At 59.9% G+C, this 27,547-nt stretch overlaps 1 protein-coding gene across 1 annotated transcript in view; it reads left to right on the top strand.

Annotated features, from left to right (window-relative positions):
• Positions 1-27,104, top strand: part of NOTCH3 (notch receptor 3) — a 47,143-nt gene extending 20,039 nt beyond the window's left edge. Inside the window, 19 exon segments of the mRNA XM_058290283.2 lie at positions 1,479-1,592; positions 1,899-2,054; positions 4,338-4,563; positions 4,796-4,997; positions 6,417-6,570; positions 6,690-6,874; positions 7,596-7,728; positions 7,817-8,074; positions 8,167-8,285; positions 8,655-9,208; positions 12,280-12,612; positions 14,872-15,026; positions 15,134-15,356; positions 16,135-16,219; positions 16,597-16,759; positions 21,352-21,656; positions 22,059-22,206; positions 24,273-24,370; positions 25,133-27,104. Coding sequence (XP_058146266.1) covers positions 1,479-1,592; positions 1,899-2,054; positions 4,338-4,563; positions 4,796-4,997; positions 6,417-6,570; positions 6,690-6,874; positions 7,596-7,728; positions 7,817-8,074; positions 8,167-8,285; positions 8,655-9,208; positions 12,280-12,612; positions 14,872-15,026; positions 15,134-15,356; positions 16,135-16,219; positions 16,597-16,759; positions 21,352-21,656; positions 22,059-22,206; positions 24,273-24,370; positions 25,133-26,176 — 4,655 coding nt within the window. The 3' untranslated portion in view covers positions 26,177-27,104.
• Positions 27,105-27,547: the final 443 nt, after the last annotated feature.

Here is a 27,547-nt window from a genome sequence, read left to right as displayed (position 1 = left end):
CTTCTCTCTGGGCTCAGGGTTCCTCTCTTCCAGGGTCTGGCTTCTCTCTGGGCTCAGGGTCCCCCCTTCCAGGGTCTGGCTTCTCTCTGGGCTCAGGGTTCCTCTCTTCCAGGGTCTGGCTTCTCTCTGGGCTCAGGGTCTCTCCCTTCCAGGGTCTGGCTTCTCTCTGGGGTCAGGGTTCCTCTCTTCCAGGGTCTGGCTTCTCTCTGGGCTCAGGGTCTCTCCCTTCCAGGGTCTGGCTTCCAAGGTCTGGCTTCTCTCTGGGCTCAGGGTCCCTCCCTTCCAGGGTCTGGCTTCTCTCTGGGCTCAGGGTCTCTCCCTTCCAGGGTCTGGCTTCCAAGGTCTGGCTTCTCTCTGGGCTCAGGGTCCCTCCCTCCAGGGTCTGGCTTCTCTCTGGGCTCAGGGTCGTTCCCTTCCCGGGTCTGGCTTCTCTCTGGGCTCAGGGTCCCTCCCTTCCCGGGTCTGGCTTCTCTTTGGGCTCAGGTTCCCTCCCTTCCAGGGTCTGGCTTCTGTCTGGGCTCAGGGTCCCTCCTTCCAGGGTCCGGCTTCTCTCTGGGCTCAGGGTCCCTCCTTCCAAGGTCTGGCTTCTCTCTGGGCTCAGGGTCTTTCCCTTCCAGGGTCTGGCTTCCAAGGTCTGGCTTCTCTCTGGGCTCAGGATCCCTCCCTTCCAGGGTCTGGCTTCTCTCTGGGCTCAGGGTCCCTCCCTTCCAGGGTCTGGCTTCTCTCTGGGCTCAGGGTCCCTCCCTTCCCCGTGTCTGGCTTCTCTTTGGGCTCAGGTTCCCTCCCTTCCAGGGTCTGGCTTCTGTCTGGGCTCAGGGTCCCTCCTTCCAGGGTCCGGCTTCTCTCTGGGCTCAGGGTCCCTCCTTCCAAGGTCTGCTTCTCTCTGGGCTCAGGGTCCCTCCTTCCAGGGTCTGGCTTCTCTCTGGGCTCAGGGTCCCTCCCTTCCAGGGTCTGGCTTCTCTCTGGGCTCAGAGTTCCTCTCTTCCAGGGTCTGGCTTCTCTCTGGGCTCAGAGTTCCTCTCTTCCAGGGTCTGGCTTCTCTCTGGGCTCAGGGTCCCTCCTTCCAGGGTCTGGCTTCTCTCTGGGCTCAGGGTCCCTCCCTTCCAGGGTCTGGCTTCTCTCTCCTCTGGGAGCTGACTTCCCAGGGCTCCAGCTTAAGGCTTCAGCATCAAACTCCAACCTCAAACCTCCAACATCAAAATCTCCAACTCTGTCCTTTGCCTTGTCTTTTACCTATGCCCTAATGACATGGCCCAATCAAAATCCTAATCATAACTCAATCACGCCCAGTGATAGACCAGATCACAAACATAATCCAAGATCTATTTTGGGAATTCATAGCTATATCCAACTGCTACAGCTCTCTTCCTTTCTATGTTCCTCTCTCTTTTTCCTTTTCCTCTCCCCTCCTAGGAATTGGGGAGGAGGGTGGGGAACCTGAGGAGAAGAGGATCTCATTCTGCCTCTCCCTCCCACAGGTCGCCAGTGTGAGCTGCTGACCCCCTGTACCCCCAATCCCTGCGAACACGGGGGGCGCTGCGAGTCTGCCCCCGGGCAGCCAGCCATGTGCTTCTGCCCCCCCGGGTGGCAAGGTACGCCAGCGGCCGCTTCCTTCTCTCTGCACCTTGCCTGGACCTGGGTGATGTCGGGGGTGGAGCAGGCTGGAGGGGTCTCACCCCAACTCTGCCCTGGAGGTGGGGGGTGCTTCCTTCTGGGAAAGGTGGGATGCAGCCCAGTGGGGTGGGCTCTGGAGAAGAGGAAGGGGGCTGGGTTCCAGGCACCGAGCCTGGGAGAAGGAAGTTCTAGAAGAGCCTGTGCAAAATCCCAGAGCACCCAGGCTTCAGCTTCTCCCTGAGCCCCAGCGGCCGAGCCTGCACCCTCTAACCCCCCTCCCCCAGGTCCACGGTGCCAGCAGGACGTGGACGAGTGTGAAGGGCCCTCGCCCTGTGGCCCCCATGGAACCTGCACCAACCTGGCGGGGAGTTTCAGCTGCACCTGCCACGGGGGTTACGGCGGCCCTTCCTGTGATCAGGATATCGACGACTGCAAGCCCAGTGAGTGCACAGCGGCTCTTGGGGGTAGGGGGCTCAGTCGTGTTCCGGGGAGCTCGTGCACCGAGCCCGTCTGGTGTGCCCCACGCCGTGCTTTCGTGTCATCCTCAAATCCTCTCCTTTTCTCCGTTTTACGGATATAAGGGGACTCAGAGAGGTTGAGCCACTTGCCCAAGCTCACACAGCACTAACCTGGGATTGGAGCGCAGGCTGTCTGACTCTGAAGCCTGCATGCCGGTAGCAGGCACGTCAGTGTTGCGTGGAGATCCTCGGCCCCTAGAGAATTCTCGAGCAGAACCGTCCAATAAGACGGAGTGTGCTTTCAGCATATCCCAGAGCCCCGTTGAAAAAGGAAAGCAGGGGGAGAGAATTTTCATAACACGGTGGTCGATCCTCGTTGTTGGCAGACTCCGCGTTTGTGGGTTGGCTTCCTCACTAGAATTTATTTGTAATCTTTAAGCCAATCATCGCCGGGCTTTCTCGTCACTCGCAGACACGGGCAAAATCGGAGTGGCCGGGGCGCGCTGTCCCCAGCTTAGGCGAAACAAGGCGAGGCCCTGCCCTCTCGTTTCAGCTCTCAGGCTGTGAGCGAGCGTCCTTTCCACGGTCCACTTTAGCGCCGCGTCGCTCACATTTCCGTGCTGTTTGCTGGTGATGTCGCTTGTTAAAATGGCCCCCAAGTGCTAAAGAGCTGTCGGGAGCAAGTTCCAGAGGCTGCCGAAGAAGATACGGGTCTTAGTAGGCTTGGGTAAAAACACTGCTGCCAGGAGCTCAGTGTAAACCAATTAGCAATCTGAATTAAATGAGGTGGCTTTAGTTTTTTATTTGTTTTAAAGATTTATTTTATTTATTATCCCCCCCTCCCCTGCCGTTGCCTGCTGCTCTCTGTGTCCACTCGCTGTGTGTTCTTCTGCATCCTCTTGCATTGTCAGGTGGCACCGGGAAACCGTCTCTTTTTTGTTGCGTCCCCTTGCTGTGTCAGCTCTCCGTGTGTGCGGCGCCATTCCTGGGCAGGCTGCGCTTTTTTCACGTGGGGTGGCTCTCCTTGTGGGGCACACGCCTTGCACGTGGGGCTCCCCTACGTGGGGACACCCCTGCGTGGCAAGGCACTCTTTGCGTGCGGCAGCTCTGCACGTGGGCCCGCTCACCACATGGGTCAGGAGGCCCTGGGGATCGAACCCTGGCCCCTCCATATGGTAGACGGCCGCTCTATCAGTCGAGCCACGTCCGCTTCCCTAAATGAGGGTTCTTTAATCAGAAGCACACGTAAAACAAAGCTTTTATTGATCGGTTACCTGATATGGAACCAGAGGCTGGCAGGCACTCAATCCTGCAATTCCCCTGGGGGCAGTGGTGTACTATTCACTAATTGAGTGTGATGACTTTCTAAATCATATCTACGGCAGATGAGAGCCACTGTATATTTTATTTAGGACAATATATGTAAGTATCATCATTTCCACATCCAATCAATATAAGAAATCGTTAATGAGATGTTTTATTTTTTTGGTATGAAGTCTTGAAAATCCAGTGCATACTGTGTACTTTTCTTTTTTAAAAGATTTATTTATTTATTTCTCTCTCCTCCCCCCGCCCCCGGTTGTCTGTTCTCTGTGTCTGTTTGCTGCATCGTCTTCTTTGTCCGCTTCTGTTTTGTCAGCGGCACGGGAATCTGTGTTTCTTGTTGTTGGGTCATCTTGTGTCAGCTCTCCGTGTGTGGCACCATTCTTGGGCAGGCTGCACTTTCTTTCGCGCTGGGCGGCTCTCCTTACGGGGCACACTCCTTGCGCGTGGGGCTCCCCTTCACTGGGCGACACCCCTGCGTGGCACGGCACTCCTTGCGCGCATCAGCACTGCGCATGGGCCAGCTCCACACGGGTCAAGGAGGCCTGGGGTTTGAACCGCAGACCTCCCGTGTGGTAGACGATGCCCTAACCACTGGGCCAAGTCCGCTTCCCTGTACTGTATACTTGATGGCATATTTCCGTCTGAATCCGCCATTTTTTTGGGAAAAAATAGGTCAATAGCCACACGCATGCTTAGCTCTGGAATTCCACCAGGTATAAGGAGAGCATTTGCTTGGCAGGTCAAAGAGAACTTTTTTTTGGCTCCCTCCACCCATTCTTCCCCTTTCCATATAATCAAGGTTTCCAGATCAGTGAGGGGCCCAGAAGGGAACACAATTTGATCCCTCCGGTCACACTCCCAGATTGCCCTCTCTGCACGTCAGGCTGGGCTGGTGGGGGGCGGCCAGGGGAGTGACCAGACCTGGCCCCTCCTGCACAGACCCTTGCCTGAACGGGGGCTCCTGCCGGGACGCGCTGGGCTCCTTCTCCTGCTCCTGCCTCCCGGGCTTCGCCGGCCCGCGCTGCGCCCACGACGTGGACGAGTGTCTGAGCAGCCCCTGCGGCCCGGGTACCTGCGGCGACCACGTGGCCTCCTTCACCTGTACCTGCCCGCCGGGCTACGGAGGCTTCCAGTGCCAGCGGGACCTGCCCGACTGCAGCCCCAGGTGGGCCCCCTCCTCTGGATGGGGTAGGGGCAGGGGTCACCCTGGGGGGGGGGTGCAGGGGCTGCCATGTGGCTCCCACCTTAGCGCTGGAAGACCTGATGAGCTGGGGTAAGGGCCGGGCTGCAGGTCCCTGGGGGGGGGGAGGGGGAGCAGGTCCAAGAGGGGGCTGCCAGGGGCGGGGCCTGGGAGGGCGGGCCTTGACACCCCCCCCACCCCACCTTCCCGCCCCCAGCTCCTGTTTCAACGGAGGCACCTGCGTGGACGGCGTGAACGCGTTCAGCTGCCTGTGCCGCCCCGGCTACACGGGCGCCCACTGCCAGCACGAGGCCGACCCCTGCCTCTCGCGGCCCTGCCTGCACGGGGGCGTCTGCAGCCCGGCCCACCCCGGCTTCCGCTGCGCCTGCCCCGACGGCTTCACAGGGCCCCAGTGCCAGGTGGGCAGGGTCGTCGGGTGGGGAGGGGTCTGGGGAGGGCTGCCCTGGACAGGACCCTGGGGGAGGAGCCTGCTGGGGCTTGTGGGAGGGGCCTGCCCGGACCCTGGGGGAGGAGCCTGCTGGGGCTTGTGGGAGGGGCCTGCCCGGGATCCTGAGGGAGGAGCCTGTCCCAGGACCCTGGGGGAGGAGCCTGCTGGGGCTTGTGGGAGGGCCCAGACCCTGGGGGAGGAGCCTGCTGGGGCTTGTGGGAGGAGCCTGTCCCAGGACCCTGGGGGAGGAGCCTGCTGGGGCTTGTGGGAGGGGCCTGCCCAGACCCTGGGGGAGGAGCCTGCTGGGGCTTGTGGGAGGGGCCTGCCCAGACCCTGGGGGAGGAGCCTGCTGGGGCTTGTGGGAGGGGCCTGCCCGGGATCCTGAGGGAGGAGCCTGTCCCGGACCCTGGGGGAGGAGCCTGCTGGGGCTTGTGGGAGGGGCCTGCCCAGACCCTGGGGGAGGAGCCTGCTGGGGCTTGTGGGAGGGGCCTGCCCAGACCCTGGGGGAGGAGCCTGCTGGGGCTTGTGGGAGGGGCCTGCCCAGACCCTGGGGGAGGAGCCTGTGGGGTCTTGGGGAGATGAGGTTTGGTTTCTCAGTGGTCGGGGGAGGGGCCTGCCCAGGGGAGGGGCCTGTTCAGGCCCGGGGGTGGAGCCTGGAAGGTTGTTCTGGGGGAGGGGCCTGTGGGGTCTGGGGAGATGAGATTTGGTTTCTCAGGGGTGGGGGGCGGCCTGCTGGGGTCTGGGGGAGGGGCTTGTTCAGGCCCGGGGGTGGAGGCTGGAAGGTTGTTCTGGGGAAGGGGCCTGCCTGGGACCCTGGGGGAGGAGCCTGCTGGGGCTTGTGGGAGGGGCCTGTGGGGTCTTGGGGAGATGAGGTTTGGTTTCTCAGGGGTGGGGGGGTCGTGCTGGGGCCTGGGGGAGGGGCCTGTTCAGGCCCGGGGGTGGAGCCTGGAAGGTTGTTCTGGGGGAGGGGCCTGTGGGGTCTGGGGAGATGAGATTTGGTTTCTCAGGGGTGGGGGGCGGCCTGCTGGGGTCTAGGGGAGGGGCTTGTTCAGGCCTGGGGGTGGAGGCTGGAAGGTTGTTCTGGGGAAGGGGCCTGTGGGGTCTTGGGGAGATGAGGTTTGGTTTCTCAGGGGTGGGGGGGCTCGTTCAGGCCCGGGGTGGAGCCTGGAAGCTTGTTCTGGGGGAGGGGCCTGTGGGGTCTGGGGAGATGAGGTTTGGTTTCTCAGGGGTGGGGGGCTCGTTCAGGCCCGGGGGTGGAGGCTGGAAGCTTGTTCTGGGGGAGGGGCCTGCCCGGGACCCTGGGGGAGGGGCCTGGGGGATTTTGGGGGAGGATAGGAGGCTTGGTTCCTCTGGGGTCCCCCGAGTGCTGACGCTGGGGGCCCCGCTCCAGACGCTGGTAGACTGGTGCAGCCGCTCGCCGTGCCAGAACCGGGGTCGCTGTGCCCAGACGGGGTCCTCCTTCTACTGCCTGTGCCCCCCGGCATGGAGCGGCCGCCTCTGTGACGTCCGGAGCCTGCCCTGCAAGGAGGCCGCGGCCCAAATGGGTGCGGAGAGCGGGCAGCTGGGGTGGGGGTGCTCGGGGTGCCGGGAGGGGGACGGGCGGCGAGACAGCCTTGAGGGCGTGCAGGGGGGCGCCCTGACCCCGCCGCCCTCCTCTGTCCAGGGGTGCGGCCGCAGCAACTGTGCCAGGCGGGCGGGCGCTGCGTGGACGACGGCGGCTCCCACTACTGCGTGTGCCCTGAGGGCCGCACGGGCAGCCACTGCGAGCAGGGCGTGGACGCCTGCTCGGCGCAGCCCTGCCAGCACGGGGGCACCTGCCGCAGCTACGTGGGGGGCTACCTGTGCGAGGTAAGGGGCGCCCCGGGAGGGGGCGAGGCAGCCGTGCGCCCGTGGCCTTGTGTATATGTGCCCAGCTTTCGTGACTCTGGGAAAGTCTTTTTGGGCGAAGCTCTTGGCGAGGATCTGGGGTGGCTCTGGGCCTGGCATCCTTCTTTTTGGCTGCACCTCTGTGTGCGGGCGTGTCTCTGTGGGTGACCCGCCTTGAGTCTTTAAAAAATATTCATTTAAAAAATGATGGTACCATATAGTCATACAACTTGCCATTTTAGCTGCGTTCAGGGGTCACAGGCTGGGGCATTGATTGGAAACGTTGGGCTCCACCCACGCCGCCCGTCACCCACACGTTTTCATCACCCCAAACAGAAACTCAGCACCCACGCAGCATAACTCCCCTTTCCCCCACCCTATAGCGAGAATCATTCCACCCTCTGTCCCCACCAATGGCTATTTCCTGTAAGTGGCGACCAGGTGACCTTTGAGGCCTGGCTTTTCCTTTTTGGCCGTGCAACCATGTCACAGCGGGTGGCAGAACGTCATTCCTTTTTATGGCTTAAGAAAAATTCCACTGTAGGGATGGGACCACGTGGCCACATATTTCTGGAGCCGCCGTTCCTTTAGACGTTGGCGCTTGGGTGTCCTGTGTTTGCCGTTCTTCGTGTCTTTGTGGGAGCTGTCTGGGCGCGCCTGTGTCCCTCGGGATTCAGGGCGTCCCTTTTGTCCCCCTCGCCAGTGTCCCCCGGGCTACACTGGCGGAGACTGCGAGGAAGACGTGGATGAGTGCGCCTCCCAGCCCTGCCAGAACGGGGGCTCCTGTGTTGACCTGGTGGCCGGCTACCTGTGCTCCTGCCCCCCGGGAACGCTGGGTACGTCAGCTCCGGGGTTGAGGGGGGCCAGGGTGGGAAGCTGGGACTGCGCGCTCCCCCCACCCCTAACTGCTCCCCCCTCCCCCAGGCGTGCTCTGTGAGATCAATGAAGACGACTGTGGCGCCGGCCCACTCCAGGAGCCCGGTCCCCCGTGTCTACACAATGGCACCTGCGTGGACCTGGTGGGGGGCTTTCGTTGCGCCTGCCCCCCGGGGTACACCGGCCTGCGCTGCGAGGCGGACATCAATGAATGTCGCCCGGGGGCCTGCCACGTGGCTCACACGTGGGACTGCCTGCAGGACCCAGGGGGGCACTTCCGCTGCCTGTGCCGAGCCGGCTTCACAGGTGAGCAGGGGGCGCGAGGGCGCTGCGCGGGGGGACCCTGCCTGCCCTCCCTGCCCCGGGGGCTGACCCACCCACCTCCACGCGTTACCCAGGTGCTCGCTGTGAGATTGTCCTGTCGCCCTGCGAGTCCCAGCCTTGCAAGCACGGGGGCCAGTGCCGCCCGAGCCCGGGCCCTGGGGACGCGTTGACCTTCTCCTGCCTCTGTGTGCCGGTAAGTGCGGTGGTGGCGGCGGTGGGGGGGGGTCAGGGTGACGGGGGGTGACGGGGGGGGGGGGGTCAGGGTGACGGGGCGTGGCCTGGGGGGGGAGCTGGAAGGGGCGGAGCTTCCTGGGAAAAGGCTGAGTAAGGCTGGGGGTTGGGGCGCGGCCTCCTGGTGAAGGCGGAGCTTACCTGCAAAATGGGGTCCCCAGGAGGGGTGGGGGCGTCCGCCAGGGGCTTTGGGGGTTCAACCTCTCCCAAGTCCTGACATTCCCTCCCCTCTCTTTTCTCCTTCCCATTTCTCTCCCTCCCTGCCTTTCATCTCCCTCCTGGACCCCCTCTTTGGCTCTCTACGCCGCCCCCCCCCCCCCATACTCGCCAGCCTTTCTGGGGTCCGCTTTGCGAGCGCGTGGCGCGCTCCTGCCGGGAGCTGCCGTGCCCGGCGGGCGTCCCGTGCCAGCAGACGGCCCGCGGCCCGCGCTGCGCCTGTCCCCCGGGGCTGTCGGAGCCCGCGTGCCGGGGCTCCCCGCGGGGGGTCGCCAACGCCAGCTGCGCGGCCGCCCCCTGCCTGCACGGGGGCTCCTGCCGGCCCGCGCCGCTCGCGCCCTTCTTCCGCTGCGCGTGCGCGCCGGGCTGGGCCGGGCCGCGCTGCGAGGCGGCGGCGCCCGAGACGCCCGAGACGCCCGAGGAGCCGCGGTGCGCGCGCGCCGCCTGCCTGGCCAAGCGCGGCGACCGGCGCTGCGACCGCGACTGCAACAGCCCGGGCTGCGGCTGGGACGGCGGCGACTGCTCGCTGAGCGTGGGCGACCCCTGGCGGCAGTGCGCGGCGCTGCAGTGCTGGCGCCTCTTCAACAACAGCCGCTGCGACCCGGCCTGCCGCTCGCCCGCCTGCCTCTACGACAACTTCGACTGCCGCGGCGCCGAGCGCGCCTGCAAGTGAGCGAGCGTGCGTGCGTGCGTGCGTGCGTGCGTGCGTCGGCCCGCCGCCCCGCCCCTCTGCCCCGCGGCCGGCCGCAGCTGCCCTGCTCCCCGCTCTGCCCGTCCCCGCGCCCCCCTCCCGGACCGTCTGCCTGTCCGCTTGCCTTGCGTGCTTGTCTGTCTGTCCGTCCATCCATTGGCCCCACCTGTCCATCCCTGGGCCGCGTCTGACCGTCCACGCGCCCCCCTCCCGGACCGTCTGCCTGTCCGCTTGCCTTGCGTGCTTGTCTGTCTGTCCGTCCATCCATCCATTGGCCCCACCTGTCCGTCCCCGGGCCGCGTCTGACCGTCCACGCGCCCCCCTCCCGGACCGTCTGCCTGTCCGCTTGCCTTGCGTGCTTGTCTGTCTGTCCGTCCATCCATTGGCCCCACCTGTCCGTCCCTGGGCCGCGTCTGACCGTCCACGCGCCCCCCTCTCGGACCGTCTGCCTGTCCGCTTGCCTTGCGTGCTTGTCTGTCTGTCCGTCCATCCATTGGCCCCACCTGTCCATCCCTGGGCCGCGTCTGACCGTCCACGCGCCCCCCTCCCGGACCGTCTGCCTGTCCGCTTGCCTTGCGTGCTTGTCTGTCTGTCCATCCATCCATCCATTGGCCCCACCTGTCCGTCCCCGGGCCGCGTCTGACCGTCCACGCGCCCCCCTCCCGGACCGTCTGCCTGTCCGCTTGCCTTGCGTGCTTGTCTGTCTGTCCGTCCATCCATTGGCCCCACCTGTCCATCCCTGGGCCACGTCTGACCGTCCACGCGCCCCCCTCTCGGACCGTCTGCCTGTCCGCTTGCCTTGCGTGCTTGTCTGTCTGTCCGTCCATCCATTGGCCCCACCTGTCCATCCCTGGGCCGCGTCTGACCGTCCACTCGCCCCCCTCCCGGACCGTCTGCCTGTCCCTCCGTGCGCCTCGGTCTGTCTGTCCACTTGCCTTGAGTGCTTGTCTGTCTGTCCATCCATCCATTGGCCCCACCTGTCCATCCCTGGGCCACGTCTGACCGTCCACGCGCCCCCCTCCCGGACCGTCTGCCTGTCCCTCCGTGCGCCTCGGTCTGTCTGTCCACTTGCCTTGAGTGCTTGTCTGTCTGTCCATCCATCCATTGGCCCCACCTGTCCATCCCTGGGCCACGTCTGACCGTCCACGCGCCCCCCTCCCGGACCGTCTGCCTGTCCGCTTGCCTTGCGTGCTTGTCTGTCTGTCCATCCATCCATCCATTGGCCCCCACCTGTCCATCCCTGGGCCACGTCTGACCGTCCACGCGCCCCCCTCTCGGACCGTCTGCCTGTCCGCTTGCCTTGTGTGCTTGTCTGTCTGTCCATCCATCCATCCATTGGCCCCACCTGTCCATCCCTGGGCCACGTCTGACCGTCCACGTGCCCCCCTCTCTGACCGCCTGCCTGTCCCTCCGTGCGCCTCGGTCTGTCTGTCCACTTGCCTTGCGTGCTTGTCTGTCTGTCCGTCCATCCATTGGCCCCACCTGTCTATCCCTGTGCCACATCTGACCATCCACGTGTCCCCCTCTCTGACCGTCTGCCTGCCTGTCGGTTCGCCTTGGTCTGTCTGTCCGCTTGCCTTGCATGCTTGTCTGTCTGTCCGTCCATCCATTGGCCCCACCTATCTATCCCTGTGCCACGTCTGACCATCCACGTGCCCCCCTCTCTGACCGCCTGCCTGTCCCTCCGTGCGCCTCAGTCTGTCTGTCCACTTGCCTTGCGTGCTTGTCTGTCTGTCCATCCATTTGCTCTACCTGTCTGTCCCTGTGTGTTATCTGATCACCCTAGGGCTTTCCCTTGGATGCCCTCCCGTTTGCCTGGTTTGTCTGTCAGTCCATCCCGGTGCCTTGTCTTTTGGGCTGCCCATCCATTTGTCTCACCTCTCCATCTAAGTGCTCTCATCTACCAGTGCCCCCCTTCTGCTCATCCATGTGCCCCTCTCTCTGTCTGTCCATCCATCCATCAATCCATCCATCCATCCATCACCCATCATCTATCCATCCATCCACCTATCTACCCATCATCTGTCTATATCCATCCATCCACCCATCATCTATCATTCCTCTATCCGTCTGTCATCTATAACTATCCATCTACCCATTAATCTATCCATCTATGCATCATCCATCATCCATCCATCCACCTAGCTACCCATCATCTATCTATATCCATCCATATATATCCATCTGTCCATCCATTATCTATACCTAATTTTCCATCCTCCCATTATCATCCATCCACCCATCCATCCATCCTTCAATCCATCCATCTATCCATCACCCATCATCTATTCATCCATCCACCTATCCACCCATCATCTGTCTACATCCATCACCCATCATCTATACCTATCTCTCCATCCACCCATCATCTATCATTCCTCTGTCCATCTGTCATCTATATCTATCTATCCATCTACCCATTAATCTATCCCTCCATCCATCATCCATCATCTATCCATCCATCCACTTAGCTACCCATCATCTATCTAAAGCCATCCATATATATCCATCTGTCCACCCATTATCTATATCTAGTTATCCATCCTCCCATTATCATCCATCTACCCACCCACCCATCCATCATCTATCTTTCCATCCATCCATCTTCTGAACATTTGAGAGCAGGTCATACACCTGCTCAAATGGCCCTCCTCCTGCTTTTGTTCTCCTAAGCAGCAAGACCTTTCCAGCACATTCTGGGTGTGCCCATTGCTCATTTTATTGACATGTAACTGAAATGTATGTTTTGCTTACTTGTCCTTTCGTCCTTTCGATGTCAGCCTTCACTCACTGGACTGTCACCTCCACGGGGACAAGGGGTGATGGCTGTACCTTGTCCCCAGTGCCCACACAGTGTCCAGCAGGCGACCAGCCAGGGGCTATCCGTGGGTTAATAGCTACGGAGGGAACGGCTGGGTTTACTGACAGCCCGTTGCCCGCCTGTACCTCCTGCTGCCCTGCGCCATCCTCTCTCTCCACGGTCTTGGGGGTGTGCGCGCACTCGGAGAGGTGGGCAGGGGCTGATCTCCACCCCCCTCTGCTCCGGCAGCCCCGTGTACGAGAAGTACTGCGCGGACCACTTCGCCGACGGCCAGTGCGACCAGGGCTGCAACACAGAGGAGTGCGGCTGGGACGGGCTGGACTGCGCCAGCGAGGTGCCGGCGCTGCTGGCGCGCGGCGTGCTGGTGCTCACCGTGCTGCTGCCCCCGGAGCAGCTGCTGCGCTCCAGCGCCGACTTCCTGCAGCGCCTCAGCGCCATCCTGCGCACCTCGCTGCGCTTCCGCCTGGACGCGCGCGGCCAGGCCATGGTCTTCCCCTACCACCGGCCCGGCCCCGGCCCCGAGCCGCGGGCGCGGCGGGAGCTGGCCCCCGAGGTGATCGGGTGAGTGTCCCCGGGCGGCGCCGAGCAGGAGGGGCGCCCCTGAGGTTGGCGCCATGTCCCAGCTTGGAGCGCTCTCCCCCCGGAAAGACGCCAGGCTCGGCGCGCTCAGGCCTCAGCGCTGCTGAGGTTTGGGTGCTGGAGATTCCCGGTGGTGGGGTGTCCTGTGCACTGTAGGGTCTTTTTTAAAAAAATTAATTAATTTATTTCTCTCCCCTTCTCCCCCCACCCCGGTTGCCTGCTCTCTATTTGCTGCATCTTCTTTGTCCGCTTCTGTAGTTGTCAGTGGCACGGGAATCTGTGTCTCTCTTTGTTGCATCAGCTCTCCGTGTGGGCGGCGCCATTCCTGGGCAGGCTGCACTTTCTTTCACACTGGGCGGCTCTCCTTACGGGGCGCACTCCTTGCACGTGGGGCTCCCCTACGCGGGGGACACCCCTGCGTGGCAGGGCACTCCTTGCACGCATCAGCACTGCGCGTGGGCCAGCTCCACACGGGTCAAGGAGGCCTGGGGTTTGAACCGCGGACCTCCCATGTGGTAGACGGACGCCCTAACCACTGGGCCAAGTCCGCCGCCCCATTGCAGGGTTTTGAACCGCTTTCTGGGCCTCTCCTAGAGAAGACTAAACATGTATTGACCTGGCCAGTGGCCCCTGGGGCACCAACTCCGCCTGGTTGAGAATGACTATCTTTTTTTTCTTTTTTTTTTGGTCTGTATTTATTTTGTTAATGTTACATTCAAAAAATATGAGGTCCCCATATACCCCCCACTCCTCTCACCCTACTCCTCCCCCCATAACAACAACCTCCTCCATCATCATGAGACATTCATTGCACTTGGTGAATACATCTCTGAGCACCGCTGCACCTCATGGTCAATGGTCCACACCATAGCCCACAAGGTCAACCACCACACCAGGGGGCCAAGAATGCCTACAACTGAAAGCAGGAGGATTGCATCCAGTATCCATGTGGAATCTAAGCCCCTCTTGACATAGATGTGGAGTGGACACAACCATTCCAAGGTCCACAGGATGGAGGAATAGAGTATGGATTAGAGTGGACTTACTGAGAATGACTATCTTTGATCGATCAGTTCTTTCTGTGGTGGGGGACGAGTCTGGTGCAGCACCCCTGGCCTCCACCCACTAGATCCCAGGAGCACCCCCTTTGCAGGTGCGACACCCCAGAATGCCTTAAGACATTGCCAGCATCTCCTGGACAGGCAGATGGTCCCTCCCTGGAGCTACCTTGTTCTGGGGAGGATAGACATGAGGGGCCTGCGCAGGTTTTTTTTTCTAGAAGTGGAAGACGTGCAGCTCTCCTGCTGGTGTGGCCCAAGGGGGTGGGGGTGGGGTGGGGACAGAGAGGCTGGCTAGACTTTAGAGATGGGAGGACCAGGTAGGGGCAGGGGGCTGGAGGGCTTGAGATGGAGCCCCAAGGTGACTTGGGGGCTTGCGGGGTCCGGGGGTGTCGGGGGAGACCCCCAGGATTGACTGGGGGCGAGCAAGAGAAAAAGGGTATCGGGGATCACTGACGCGGCGGGAGGGGCTCGAGTGGGGAGAAGCAACCGGGAGCTCGGTTAGCCCGGAAGCCACTGAGGGTTGAGGGCAATGGGTTCAGAAAGAGAAAGTTGCAGGTGGAGAGAGAGGAGAGCGGGGAGGGTGGGGGACGGACCCGGGGTCTCCAGAAAGGAGAGAGTTTGGAGAAAGTCAATGTCAGTTCTTGGGTGCAGAGCCTGAGATGGGTTCAGATGCAGGGGCTGAACTTGCGGGGGAAGAGGGAGTGAGGCGAGCAGGGTGAGGCTGGGAAAACTACCCAAGAAGGTAATGTTAGCTGGGGTCCAGCTTAGCCGAGCCCACGGGGGTGGGGGGCTCTGGACCCTCAGCTGGTCCCACCTTGAGGCAAGAGGTCTCGGTGTCAGCCAGTCCCTGGCTGCTGGCTATACTGGGGGGTGCGTCCTACTGGGGAAGGTGGCCCTCATCTTGCCGGGGACGGCCCCTTGGAGGCAGGGCACCCTGGTAGAAGCTGTAGCAGCCTGGCGGTGGGTGGTCCTGCCCCATCGAGGGCACCTGGCTGTGCTAAATGAGGAGAACCGCTGAGATGTCCACGTGAAAAAGCAGCTCTTAGATTCTGTGGCTTGGGGGACGCCGGTGGCCACAGGTTTTTGGGGCGCGGGTGCAGGCCGGGGTGGGGGGGGCTGGGGAGTGGAGAGGGCTCTTCCGAGCCCAGGCTTGTCCCCCGCCTGTCCGTCCGTCCCGCAGCTCCGTGGTGATGCTGGAGATCGACAACCGGCTGTGCCGGCAGCTGCCCGAGGATGACCACTGCTTCCCCGACGCCCAGAGCGCGGCCGACTACCTGGGTGCCCTGTCGGCCGTGGAGCGCCTCGACTTCCCCTACCCGCTGCGGGCCGTGCGGGGTGAGGTGCCCCGGGGGCAGTGGGGAGGGGAGAGGTGGGTGCCCTGGGGAGGGGGTGTAGGGCCGGGGTGGCCCCAGCTCACGGGCCGCCCCGCTGTCCTCGGGCAGGGGAGCCGCTGGAGGCGCCGGAGCCGAGCGCGTCGCTGCTGCCACTGCTGGCGGCCGGCGCCGTCTTCCTGCTGGTCGTGCTGGTCCTGGGCGTCATGGTGGCGCGGCGCAAGCGCGAGCACAGCACGCTCTGGTTCCCCGAGGGCTTCGCGCTGCACAAGGACGCGGCCGCCGCGCACAAGGGCCGGCGCGAGCCCGTGGGCCAGGACGCGCTGGGCATGAAGTGAGCGCCCGGCCCTGACCTCTGACCCCTGACCCCAACCCGGCCCCGACCTTGCGCTCCCGCCTTGGACCCCAGTGTCCCATCAGCTTGACCCCTGGGTCCTAGGTCTCGCCACCGCGCCCCCCCCCCCCCAGAGCCTATTTCCCATGTTCCCATGTCCTCTGACCCCACCCAGACCCCGGCTTTTGTGACTTCACCCCGAGACTCATGTGGCTCACTTGGGGACCCCTATCGGCAGCCGCCACCTCCCTGGCTCCTGACCTCCAATTCCCTCCTCTGGCCCTGGCTCCCCTGACCTTTGACCCCCTATCTCCCTCCTCAACCATATCGTCCTTACCCCCCTGATTCTCCCAGCCTTGACCCTGGACCTCACCTCTGACCTCCTGATTCCGAGACCCCCAACCAAGCCCACCTCCACCCTGACCCCAAATCGACCCCTTGACTTCTGACCCCTCAGCCACGGAGGGCCCCCTCTCAGGCTCCCCCATCCTGCCTGCACCTCCCACCCGGCCTCCAAGGGAGTCCCCGTGAGCCTCACCTATCCCACAATCCCCTGCTCTGACCCCTCACCCCACTCCTGCCCCTTCCTCCATTCCCCCTGGGGACCCTGGCTGTCCCCTCCATAATAACCCCCGCCGGGATCCCCCCTGCTCCTCGGACCCCCCGCCTCCGCCCCGACTGGCCCGAGACCCCCCAACCCCACCTCGTGCCTTGCCCCTGTGACCCCCAAAGCCCGTGGGGATCCCCTCTCAGACCCCCTCCCCTTCGCACCCCCCAGGAACATGGCCAAAGGGGAGAGTCTGCTGGGAGAGGTGGCCGCGGACTGGACGGACGCCGAGTGCCCCGAGGCCAAGAGGCTGAAGGTACTGCCCCCTCTTGGCCCAGCTGCATCGGCTCTCCCACCTCCCCAGCGCCCGGGGACGGTCACGGCTCCTTGGGGGCACACGTACCCCTCGTGGGGATGGTGGGGCTTGGCCCCCAGGGGCTCCCCGGGTGGGTGGACTGCCCCTGCCTGCCCCTCCCCAAGCAGGCTCCTCGGAGACCCCGCTTTCTCCCAGTGACCCCCAACTGAGTGCATCCCCTGCCCTGGGGCCACACCCAGGGCCTCTATTGTCCCTAAAAACCGGGCACCGCGCGGGCATCTCGATACGAGAAGCCCCGTGGGCGCGTCCCCGCCAGCTCCTGCCAGCGTCACCTCCCGAGGGTGGGCTCTGAGAACACAGGGTCCTTGTGCCGCCAGGTTGAGGAGCCCGGCGTGGGGGCCGAGGACGCTGTGGACTGCCGTCAGTGGACTCAGCACCACCTGGCTGCGGCCGACATCCGCGTGGCACCGGCCATGGCGCTGACACCGCCCCAGGGTGACACAGAGGCTGATGGCATGGATGTCAATGTGCGAGGCCCGGGTCAGTGATGGTGCCCCTCCCCCAGGATGCCCCGTCCCCATCCGACTGGGTCTGAGTTCAGGGGAGAACTGGGCAGTGTCCAGCCTTCTCTGGGTATTCACGTTAGGACTGTTGGTTGCGAGTGATAAGAGCTTGACTCACACTAGCTTAAGACAGGGCTTTCCTGGCTCATGTAACTAGACATGTCAGGCGCACATTTGAATCAGGACTCATTTCTCTTCTCTCTGCCTCACCTTTCGGCTTTGCTCTTGGCTGCGGAGGCTCCAGCCTGGGGAAGCAATCTTGTCTTCTGGGGGCGGCAAATGGTCACCGGCTGTGCCAGCCTTTCAGAAAACTTTCTTCCTGCAAAAGTCCCAGGATAAGTTCTGATTGGGTAGACTCAGGTCACATGCTTATCCCTGAGCCAATCAGTGTGGCCAGAGGGCTGGGATAGGCAGATTGACTGGGCTTGGCCCACATGCCTTGAGCTGAGGGGAAGGGGCTTAACAGTCCCCCAGACTTGAGGGAGAGTTGGGTGCTGGTGAGTCCCTAAGGGAAACCACGGCAGACACTTGTGCAGAGTTTAGGAGAGCATGCTGTGTCCTCTCGGATCTGTCTTTACCATATCTTAGGGTATCCCCCTGTCCCCCCAGATTTATTTTGCTTTTGCTCTTAATGGCCCGTGTTTGTGGTTTTCCTTCTTTTGCTTTTTAAAATTGTGGTAAGCTATACATAGATCTCATAAAAGTTTCCATTTTAACCATTTTTAAAGGAACGATTCAGTGGCATTAACTACTATCACTGCTATTTCCAGAATTTTCCATCACCCCAAATGGAAATTCTGCACCCAGTCAGCAGGAACCTCTCATACCTCTCCTTCTCCCTGGCAGCCTCTCATTGACTTTCTGTCTCTATGAATTTGCTTATTTTAGATACCTGATACAAGTGGAATCACCAATCTTTGTCCCTTTTGTGGCTTCTTGCACACAGCATTATGTTTCTGAGGGTCGCCCATGTTTGCTGTGTGGGTCAGAATGTCATTGTTTTTCATGGCCGAATAATATTCCATTGTGTTCATGTACTGCATTCTTCTTCTCTTTTTGACTCTCAATGGACATTTGGGTTGTTTCCACCTTTTATTTATTTATTTGTTAAAGATTTATTTTTTATTTATTTCTCTCCCCCTCCCCCACCATTGTCTGCTTTCCTGTGTCCATTTGCTGTGTGTTCTTCTGCATCCACTTGCATTCTTGGCGGCACCAGGAATCTGTATCTCTTTTTGTGGCGTCATCTAGCTGTGTCAGCTCTCCGTGTGTGCGGCGCCACTCCTGGATGGGCTGTGCTTTCTTCGCGTGGGGCAGCTCTCCTTGCTGGGCGCACCCCTTGTGCATGGGGCTCCCCTATGCGGGGGACACCCCTGCGTGGCATGGCACTCCTTGCGCACATCAGCACTGCACATGGGCCAGCTCATCACATGGGCCAGGAGACCCTGGGTTGGAACCTCCTGTGTAGTAGGCGGACGCTCTATCAGTTGAGCCACATCCGCTTCCCCGTTTCCTCATTTTGGCGGTCGTGAATGATGCTGTTGTAGCGTTCTTTTTTTGAAGCCCCCTTGGGATGCTGGAGCCTGAAGTGGCTGGGATTTTATGTCCTGGAAAGTGGCTCTTAACCTGTGTGTGAGGAACCTATAAGACACAGCTGCTTTCCCTCGAACCCTGAGATCCAGCTCCCTCTTCCGAGTTCCCCGGTGGAGTCAGGCTGAAATAATCCTCTGGGAGTTTACCTGAAGTTCCACCTTTGCCTGGTGTTCTTTGTTTTTGCGGGGCTTCCAAACTGGGGGCTTACAGTAATGTGGATTTGTTTGCTCACAGACCAGAAGTATGAAATTAAGGTGTCAGCACTTTGGTTCCTTTTGGGGGCGCCCTGTCCCGTGCCTCTTTCTTAGCTTCTGGGAGTTGCCAGCTCTCCGTGGCATTCCTTGGCTCATAGATGGAGCACTCCAATTTCTGTCTCTCTTCTCGTGGCCATCTGTGTCCAAATTTCCCTTTGTATTTGTCAGCCAAAGGGCTGCTGATGCAAAATGCCAGAAATTAGTTGGGTTTTATAAAGGGTATTTATTTGGGGTAGGAGCTTACAGATACCAGGCTATAAAGCAGAAGTTACTTCCCTCACCAAAGTCTGTTTTCACTGTTGAAGAAAGATGGCGGCCAATGTCTGTGAAGGTTCAGGCTTCCTGGGTTCCTCTGGGCTCAGCTCCTCTGTTTTCTCCACAAGGTCAGCTGTAGACTATGAGGCTCTCTAGGCTTTGCCTCTCTCCACAAGGTCAGCTGTAGACTATCAGGTGAACGGCTCTGCCTCTTTCCCTGAGGCTCCAGCTTAAGACAAGTGTCAAACTCCAACATCAAAACTCCAACATTGAAAGCCCTCAACCCTGTCCTTTGCCTTTTGTCTGAGAGTCTCCACCCTACCCCCACACCCTAATGACATGGCCCAATCAAAACTCTCATCATAACTCAATCATGCCCAGGTACAGACCAGATTACAAACATAATCCAATATCTATTTTTGGAATTCATAACCATATCAAACTGCTAGACCCTCTTTTAAGGATATTGGATCAGGATCCACCTAATCCAGTGTACTAGTCAGCCAGAGGGGGTGCTGATGCAAAGGACCAGAACTCCCTTGGTCTTTATAAAAGGTATTTATTGGGGTAGAAGGTCACAGTTTCCAGGCCATAAGGTGTAAGTTACTTCCCTCACCGAAGTCTGTTGCCATGTGTTGGAGCAAGATGGCTGCCGACATCCAGCCTTCCTCTTCCTCTTAAGGCTCGGTGGTCCCAGTTTCTTCCAATCTCAGCTGTAGGCTGGGATAAGTCTCATCTCTCTCCCGGGGCTTGTTTCTCTTTGGACTCAGCTGCTCTGCTCTCTCCACAAGGTCAGCTGTAAACTCTCAGGCTCTCTCTCTTCCCGGGGTCTCTGTTGTGTCTATGGAGCCATCTCTGTTCCTCTGTGTTCTTCCCGTACGTGTTTACTTCCCGGGGCTCCAGCATCAAAACTCCGACTCTCTCCTCTGCCGTGTGGTATTCTCTGTGAGCCCCCACCCACCAAGGGGTGGGAACTTGCTGTCCTAGTGACGTGGTCAAATCAAAGCTTTAATCATAATTTAGCCAAGTAAAAGTGAAACCTCTGAATCCAATAGAATCGAATATGCCCAGAGGAACAGACCAGGTTGCAAACATAATCAGATATCTGTTCCTGGAATTCACAAATAATATCAAACTGCTACATCCAGTGGGAACCCATCTTCAGTTGAGTCCGTCTGCAAAGACCCTATTTCCAAATAAGGTCGTGGGTGGATGTGAGTTTTGGGCAGAGGCTTTTCAACCTGGAGCACTTGCTTTCTCCCTCCCTTGTCCTGTGTACCCCTCCCTAGCAACCCTTCTTCTTCTTTTTTTTCTTTTTTTGGTTACTTTCTTTTTAAAAAAATATATTTTTTTAAAGATTTATTTTTTATTAATTTTTCTCCCCTTCCCCACGCCATCTCCCCCCACCCCAGTTGTCTGCTCTCTGTGTCCATTTGCTGTGTGTTATTCTGTGTCCACTTATATTCTTGTCAGCGGCACCCGGAACCTGCATCTCTTTTTGCTGCGTCATCTTGCTGCGTCAGCTCTCCGTGTGTGCGGTGCCACCCTGGGCAGTCTGCACTTTTTTCGCGCTGGGCAGCTCTCCTTACAGGGCGCAATCCTTGAGTATGGAGCTCCCCTATGCGGGGGACACCCCTGTGTGGCATGGCACTCCTTGCATGCATCAGCACTGTGCGTGGGCCAGCTCACCACATGGGTCAAGGAGGCCCTAGGTTTGAACCCTGGACCTCCCATGTGGTAGGCAGACACCCTATCCATTGAGCCAAATCTGCTTCCCTTCTGATTTATTCTTAAAGATACTTAGAGTACATAAAATGTTATAGAAAAAATTATAAGGGACTGCCATATGCCCCACTCCCCACACCTCCAACTTTTCCCACATTGACAACTTCTTTCATTAGTGTGGTATATTCATTGCAATTGATGAACACATTTTGGAGCATTGCCACTAAGCATGGATTACAGTTTACATTGTAGTTTACACTCTCTCCCACTCAGTTCTGTAGGTTACAGCAGGATGTATAATGGCCTGTATCTGTTCTTGCAATGATATTCAGGTCAATTCCAAGTCCTGAAAATGCCCCATATTACACCTCTTTTTCCCTCTCCCTGCTCTCAGCACTTCCAGTGGCCACTGTCTCCACATCAATGATATAATTTCTTCCATCACTAGAATCATGATAAGTCTATAAAAGAATACCCATCAGTCTACTGTAGTTCTTATTTTATTCCCCAGTCCTGAGGATTCTGGGATGATGGTGCCCACTCCACCTCTAATTGAGAGGGGTCTTTGATCCCATATACGAGTCCTTCTTTAACAAATTGCAATGCCCACGTGGCCTCTAGGATGCCCTCCCATCCCCGTCCTACCTCTCGCATGCCCCCACGGATGTGCAGTCCCCAGCCTTGTCCCCCCGGGAAGACCCCCACTCCCGCCTCCCTCGTGACGCACCCTGGGTCCCCACAGATGGCTTCACCCCACTGATGCTGGCCTCCTTCTGCGGGGGAGCCCTGGAGCCGATGCCGACCGAGGAGGATGAGGCCGACGACACGTCAGCGAGCATCATCTCCGACCTCATCTGCCAGGGGGCCCAGCTCGGGGCGCGGACCGACCGCACCGGCGAGACGGCCCTACACCTGGCCGCCCGCTATGCCCGGGCCGACGCCGCCAAGCGGCTGCTGGATGCCGGGGCCGACACCAACGCCCAGGACCACTCGGGCCGCACGCCGCTGCACACGGCCGTCACTGCCGACGCACAGGGCGTCTTCCAGGTGCTCACACTCGTTCGCAAAACGGGGATATACGGGAAGCGCTCATTTGTGAAACGGGGATATACGGGAAGCGCTCGTTTGTGAAACGGGGATATACGGGAAGCGCTCATTTGTGAAATGGGGATATACGGGAAGCGCTCGTTTGTGAAACGGGGATATACGGGAAGTGCTCATTTGTGAAACGGGGATATACGGGAAGTGCTCATTTGTGAAATGGGAATATATGGGAAGTGCTCATTTGTTAAATGGGGATATATGGGAATACAGTGGCGTGTGAGTGGTGGCTTCCCGGGCATCTTTGATCCGGGGTGTGTGGGTGTTGGGGACCTCAGAAATTTCGGGGTGCCCCCAAGCTTCCTGCCTGTTCCTGCCCTGACTCCCCCTGCTGTCCCCACCACCCAGATCCTGATCCGGAGCCGCTCCACAGACCTGGATGCCCGCATGGCGGATGGCTCAACGGCACTCATCCTGGCGGCCCGCCTGGCGGTGGAGGGCATGGTGGAAGAGCTCATTGCCAGCCACGCCGATGTCAACGCTGTGGATGAGCTTGGTAGGCTGGTGGGGGTAGCAGGGGTGGAGGCAGAGAGGGTGCCACCTGGGACCCGCCTGTCCTGGGAGTGTAAACTCACACCCACGTGTACTGGAGCCCTTGCATGTGCAACCTGCCTACAACGTGGTCCCCGCTCTGGTAGGGTGCTTCCCCAATTTTTTTTTTTTTTATTATATTTTTTGGAAGATACATAGATCACAAAAAATGTTACATTTAAAAACATGAGGTTCCCATATAACCCCCCCCACTCCTCCCACATCAACAACCTCTTTTATCATTGAGGCACATTCATTGCATTTGGTGGCTACATTTTGGAGCACTGCTGCACCACGTGGATTATAGTTTTCAATGTAGTTGACACTCTCCCCTACTCCATTCAGTGGGTTATGGCAGGATATATAATGTCCAGCATTTCTCCCTGCAATATCATTCAGGACAACTCCAAGTCCTGAAAATGCCCCCACATCACATCTCTACTTCCCTCTCTAATTTGGAAAAGGGCCACCTTCCCCAAGATATTTTGTTAACATCTGTTTTGTTAGAATGCACTCTACTGCCTGCCCCCTGCTGGACAGCTGTTGTATTGGGGCTGCCAGATTTGCAGAGGGGACTGGCAGCGCCCTGCGGGCAGCTTGCTGGCACAGAGCCTGCCTTTTGCAGCCCGGCTGCCACCTGCCCGTATGTCCAGAGAGTAATGCATGGCCGTAGGCATGCTCACATGTTAACACACACTTTCCCTCAAGCAGGATTTCCCAACCCTCTATTGGTATTTGAGGCTGGGAGTTCTCTGGGGTGGGGGCTACCCCGGGCATTGCAGAATGTTGAGCAGTGCCTGACCTCCGCCCATTGGATGCCAGAAGCACCCGTTCCAAGTTGTGATGATCGAAAATGTCCCCAGACATCACCAAGTGCTCCCAAGGGCCATTTCTTTCCCAGGGGGGACCCAGGGTCCAGAGCAGGTCTGCCCAGTGGACGCTTCCATGAACAGGGTGTTCTCTGCCCAGTCCATCCACTGTGCCGGCCCCTGGCCACAGGTGGAGCCTGTTAGGCCCTGGAAATGTGGCAAGGGGGACTGAAGAACAAAATTTTCTATTTTATTTCATTTTATTTAATCTGCATGTAAAGGAGTGCACACAATTGCTGGCACTGGGTTGGGGGGCATACTATCGGAGCACCCAAGAGGGACCCACGCAGGCCCGTACACAACGTCCTTTGCACAAGGTGTACATGCACACACGGACCCCGTGTACAGAGTCCCTCACATGGGGGCACAAGTGCACACACGGACCCCGTGTACAGAGTCCCTCGCACGGGGGCACAAGTGCACACACGGACCCCGTGTACAGAGTCCCTCACATGGGGGCACAAGTGCACGCACGGACCCCACGTACAGACTCCCTCACATGGGGGCACAAGTGCACGCATGGACCCCGTGTACAGAGTCCCTCACACGGGGGCACAAGTGCACACACGGACCCTGTGTGCAGAGTCTCTCACATGGGGGCACAAGTGCACACATGGACCCCATGTGCAGAGTCCCTCACACGGGGGCACAAGTGCACGCACGGACCCCACGTACAGACTCCCTCGCACGGGGGTGCACGTGCACACATGGACCTCGTGTACTCAGAGTCCCTCACACAGGGGCACAAATGCACACATGGACCCCATGTGTAGAGTCCCTCGCACGGGGGCACAAATGCGCACACGGACCCCTTGTACCCAGAGTCCCTTGCACGGGGACACAAATGCGCACACGGACCCCGTGTACAGAGTCCCTCACACAGGGGCATAAATGCACACACGGGTGCCGTGTACAGAGTCCCTTGCATGGGGGCACAAATGCACACACAGACCCCGTGTACCCAGTCTCCCTTGCACGGGGGCACAAATGCACACACGGAAACCATGTAGCAGAGTCCCTCACATGAGGATGCACACGCCCACGTGGACTCAGAGTCAGGCCCCCCCAGACTCCCCCTGGGCCCATCCTGGGCCTCTCCTGTCCCCCTGCCCTAGGTCCACTGCCCCGAGCCGGGTCTGACCCCTGACCTCTCCACCCCCAGGGAAATCCGCCTTGCACTGGGCGGCGGCCGTCAACAACGTGGAGGCCACCTTGGCCCTGCTCAAGAACGGAGCCAACAAGGACATGCAGGACAGCAAGGTGAGTCCAGCCCGCGCCCGCCCGGCCGCCGGTCCCCGCACGGCCCCTCCAGGGGGCAGGGGGCAGGGCGCGGCAGGGAGCAGGGGCATTCAACGGCCTCCGCCAGCCCTCGGGGACCGAGAGGGTACGACAGTGGAGCAGGGAGGGAAGTACGTCGCAGTGGCTGGGTGACCTTGGGCAAGGTGACTCACCACTCGGAACCTCTGTCTCCTCTTCTGTGCCGTGGGCGAGCAAAAATACCCATCTCATTGCATCTTGGGGAGAATTCAGCGTGCTTAGGCATTCGCAATGTGCCTTAAAAATAGTCCACCCTTATGCCCCTTATTTAAGGACCCGTCAGGTGGTACTGCACTCTGTATTTTACAGGTGGGAAGGGGAGGCTCAGAGGACTGCAGGGCTGGAGCCTGTCCTTATTTGAAATTTTGGATCGTTTTTTTCATTAGTCTTCCGTTTTTTAAACACTGAATTAAAACTGTATTTAAATAAAAAATAGAGAAAAAAAAAAAGGTTTGGGGCACCCCCTTGAATTTTGGACACAAGGCGAGTGCCTCGCTTGCCTCACCCTCGTCCTGGGCCCAGGGGCCCACTGCTTAGCAGGTGTTCCACGAATGTGGTATAAAGGTGCAAACTCGCCCGGGGTCTCCCACAAGGGCTGGGAATCCCTCCCAGGTCCCTCAGGGTCCAAGAAGCCGAGCTCCGGTGGGGGTTCGGTCGCGGCCCCCGTGACCTGACGCGGTGGGTTCTGGCCTCCCCGCTCCCCAGGAGGAGACCCCGCTGTTCCTGGCTGCCCGTGAGGGCAGCTACGAGGCCGCCAAGCTGCTGCTGGACCACTTCGCCAACCGCGAGATCACGGACCACCTGGACAGGCTGCCCCGGGACGTGGCCCACGAGCGGCTGCACCAGGACATCGTGCGGCTGCTGGACCAGCCCAGTGGGCCCCGCGGCTCCCCCGGCCCCCACGGCCTCGGGCCCCTGCTCTGCGCCCCCGGCGCGTTCCTGCCCGGCCTCAAGGCGGCCCAGGCGGGGGGCAAGAAGAGCCGGAGGCCCGCTGGGAAGGTGGGGCCGGGGCCGCAGGGCTCCCGGGGTCGGGGCAAGAGGCTGACGCTGGCCTGCCCGGGCCCTTTGGCGGAGAGCTCGGTCACTCTCTCGCCCGTGGACTCGCTGGACTCCCCGAGACCCTTTGGTGGGAACCCCGCTTCCCCCGGGGGCTTCCCGCTCGAGGGGCCCTACACGGCCGCTGCGGTGTCTTTCGCGCAGCTTGCCGGGGCGGGGCGGGCGGGTCTCGGGCGCCAGCCCCCGGGGGGCTGCGTGCTGAGCCTGGGTCTGTTGAATCCGGTGGCCGTGCCCCTTGACTGGGCCCGGCTGCCCCCGCCTGCCCCGCCGGGCCCCTCTTTCCTGCTGCCGCTGGCCCCTGGCCCCCAGTTGCTGAGCGCCGGGACCCCCGTGTCCCCCCAGGAGCGACCCCCCACCTACCTGGCGGCCACGGGACGTGGCGAGGAGTACCCGGCAGCTGGGGCCCACAGCAGCCCCCCTAAAGCCCGCTTCCTGCGGGTCCCCAGTGAGCACCCTTACCTGACCCCATCCCCCGAGTCCCCCGAACAGTGGGCCAGCCCGTCGCCTCCCTCGCTCTCAGACTGGTCCGACTCCACGCCCAGCCCGGCCACCATCACCGGTGTCGGCGCCACGGCCGCTGGGGCACTGCCTGCCCAGCCGCGTCCCCTGTCCGTCCCTGGCCCCCTCACTCAGACCCAGTCTCAGCTGGGACCCCATCCCGACGTTGCCCCCAAGAGGCAGGTGTTGGCCTGAGATGCTCCTCAGTGCCTGGACTTCGGTGGGGGCTGAGAGTCCCCCCACTCTTATCTTCCTCTCCCTCTTTTCTTTTTAGTCTTTCCTTCTCTCTTTGCCTTGCAGTGGGACCGAGGCAGGTCGCCAAGCCCAGGGCCTCAGTCTCCCTTTATTTATATCAGGTGGGGGCCGACTCATTCTAAGTCTGGGACCTCCTGTACCCCCCTCCCTGCTCCCCCATTCTTTCCCATCTCCTTCCTTTTGTCTCCTCTGCCCTCTCACCCCCCCATCCTCTGACATGAGTGGATTCTTTTTTCTTTTTTTACATTTTGTATAGAAACAAATTCATTTAAACAAACTTATTATTATTATTATTTTTTACAAAATATATATATGGAGACTGCTCCCTCCTTGCTGCAAACCCCCCGAGTGCCCCCGTGGGGCTGAGTCTGTGGGCCCATTTGGCCAAGCTGGATCCTGTGTACTGAGTACGCAGCCCTGTGTGTGTACCTAGTAGAAACCCTTGGGTACACCCCCTGGGGTCGGGGGTTGGGCAAGACTTGGGGGCCTCCTCCCCCACCCTGCTTCCCTCACTTCACTGCATTCCAGATGTTGATATGCTTTGTAGCCTTGTTGGGGGAAGGCCTCTTCTGGCCCAGAGTGCCCATCCCAAGATGCCCCCAAGCCTTGTTGCCCCCTAGGCTACCTCCCTTTGGTGGGAGTGACTGGAGGGGACGTGGAGGCCAGGGGAGTTTGTGCATTCCACTTTGCTTCCCTGTAAATATTGAACTATTCCCCTGGCCCAAGCCCATGACAGAATAGAAGTATTTTTAGGCTATTTTTATAATATGGCTTCTTCTGGTCACAGCCCCCATGTAGCTGAATCTCAGCCCTTGCACTGTACAGCCCCACTCCCCTCATGGCCTAATAAAGGAATAGTTAACACGGAGTGTCATTGGTCTGTGTCTAGGTAAGTTGGGGAGTGGTGGTGGCATGGTCTCTTCTGCCTTTCCCAACCATCAGGACTGACTTGAGCTCCCATCTTGGAAGAAACCCATTTGGCTTGCCCGCCCCCTCATGCTTCCTCTTTTGGTAGCATTGGATTAGGGGTGGTCCCCTGATTTAAGGTGAGTCAATCAGATTCCCTCACTAGAGAACTTTTCTTTAATCAAGAGCCTTAAGAATGGTCACTGTTAGTGGAGCTTTTAAGGCCACGGGCAGATTAACACGGGTTTGGCCATTTTGGGGTTGTGGGTCCTGATTCACAAACAGAAAGCAGGAGAGTGGAGGTAATACGGATGGAGAATCAGAAATGAGAGGTGGATGGAGTTTGTCAGTTTGTGGTGAAGTATCATTTCCAGTTCATTGAACATTCATTCCAGTGATATCAAC

The sequence above is a fragment of the Dasypus novemcinctus genome, chromosome 30 (genome assembly GCF_030445035.2).
Source record: "Dasypus novemcinctus isolate mDasNov1 chromosome 30, mDasNov1.1.hap2, whole genome shotgun sequence".
NCBI classification, from domain to species: domain Eukaryota; kingdom Metazoa; phylum Chordata; class Mammalia; order Cingulata; family Dasypodidae; genus Dasypus; species Dasypus novemcinctus.
The sequence above is the reverse complement of the archived record's forward strand: the minus strand, read 5'-3'. Positions and strand labels throughout refer to the sequence as shown.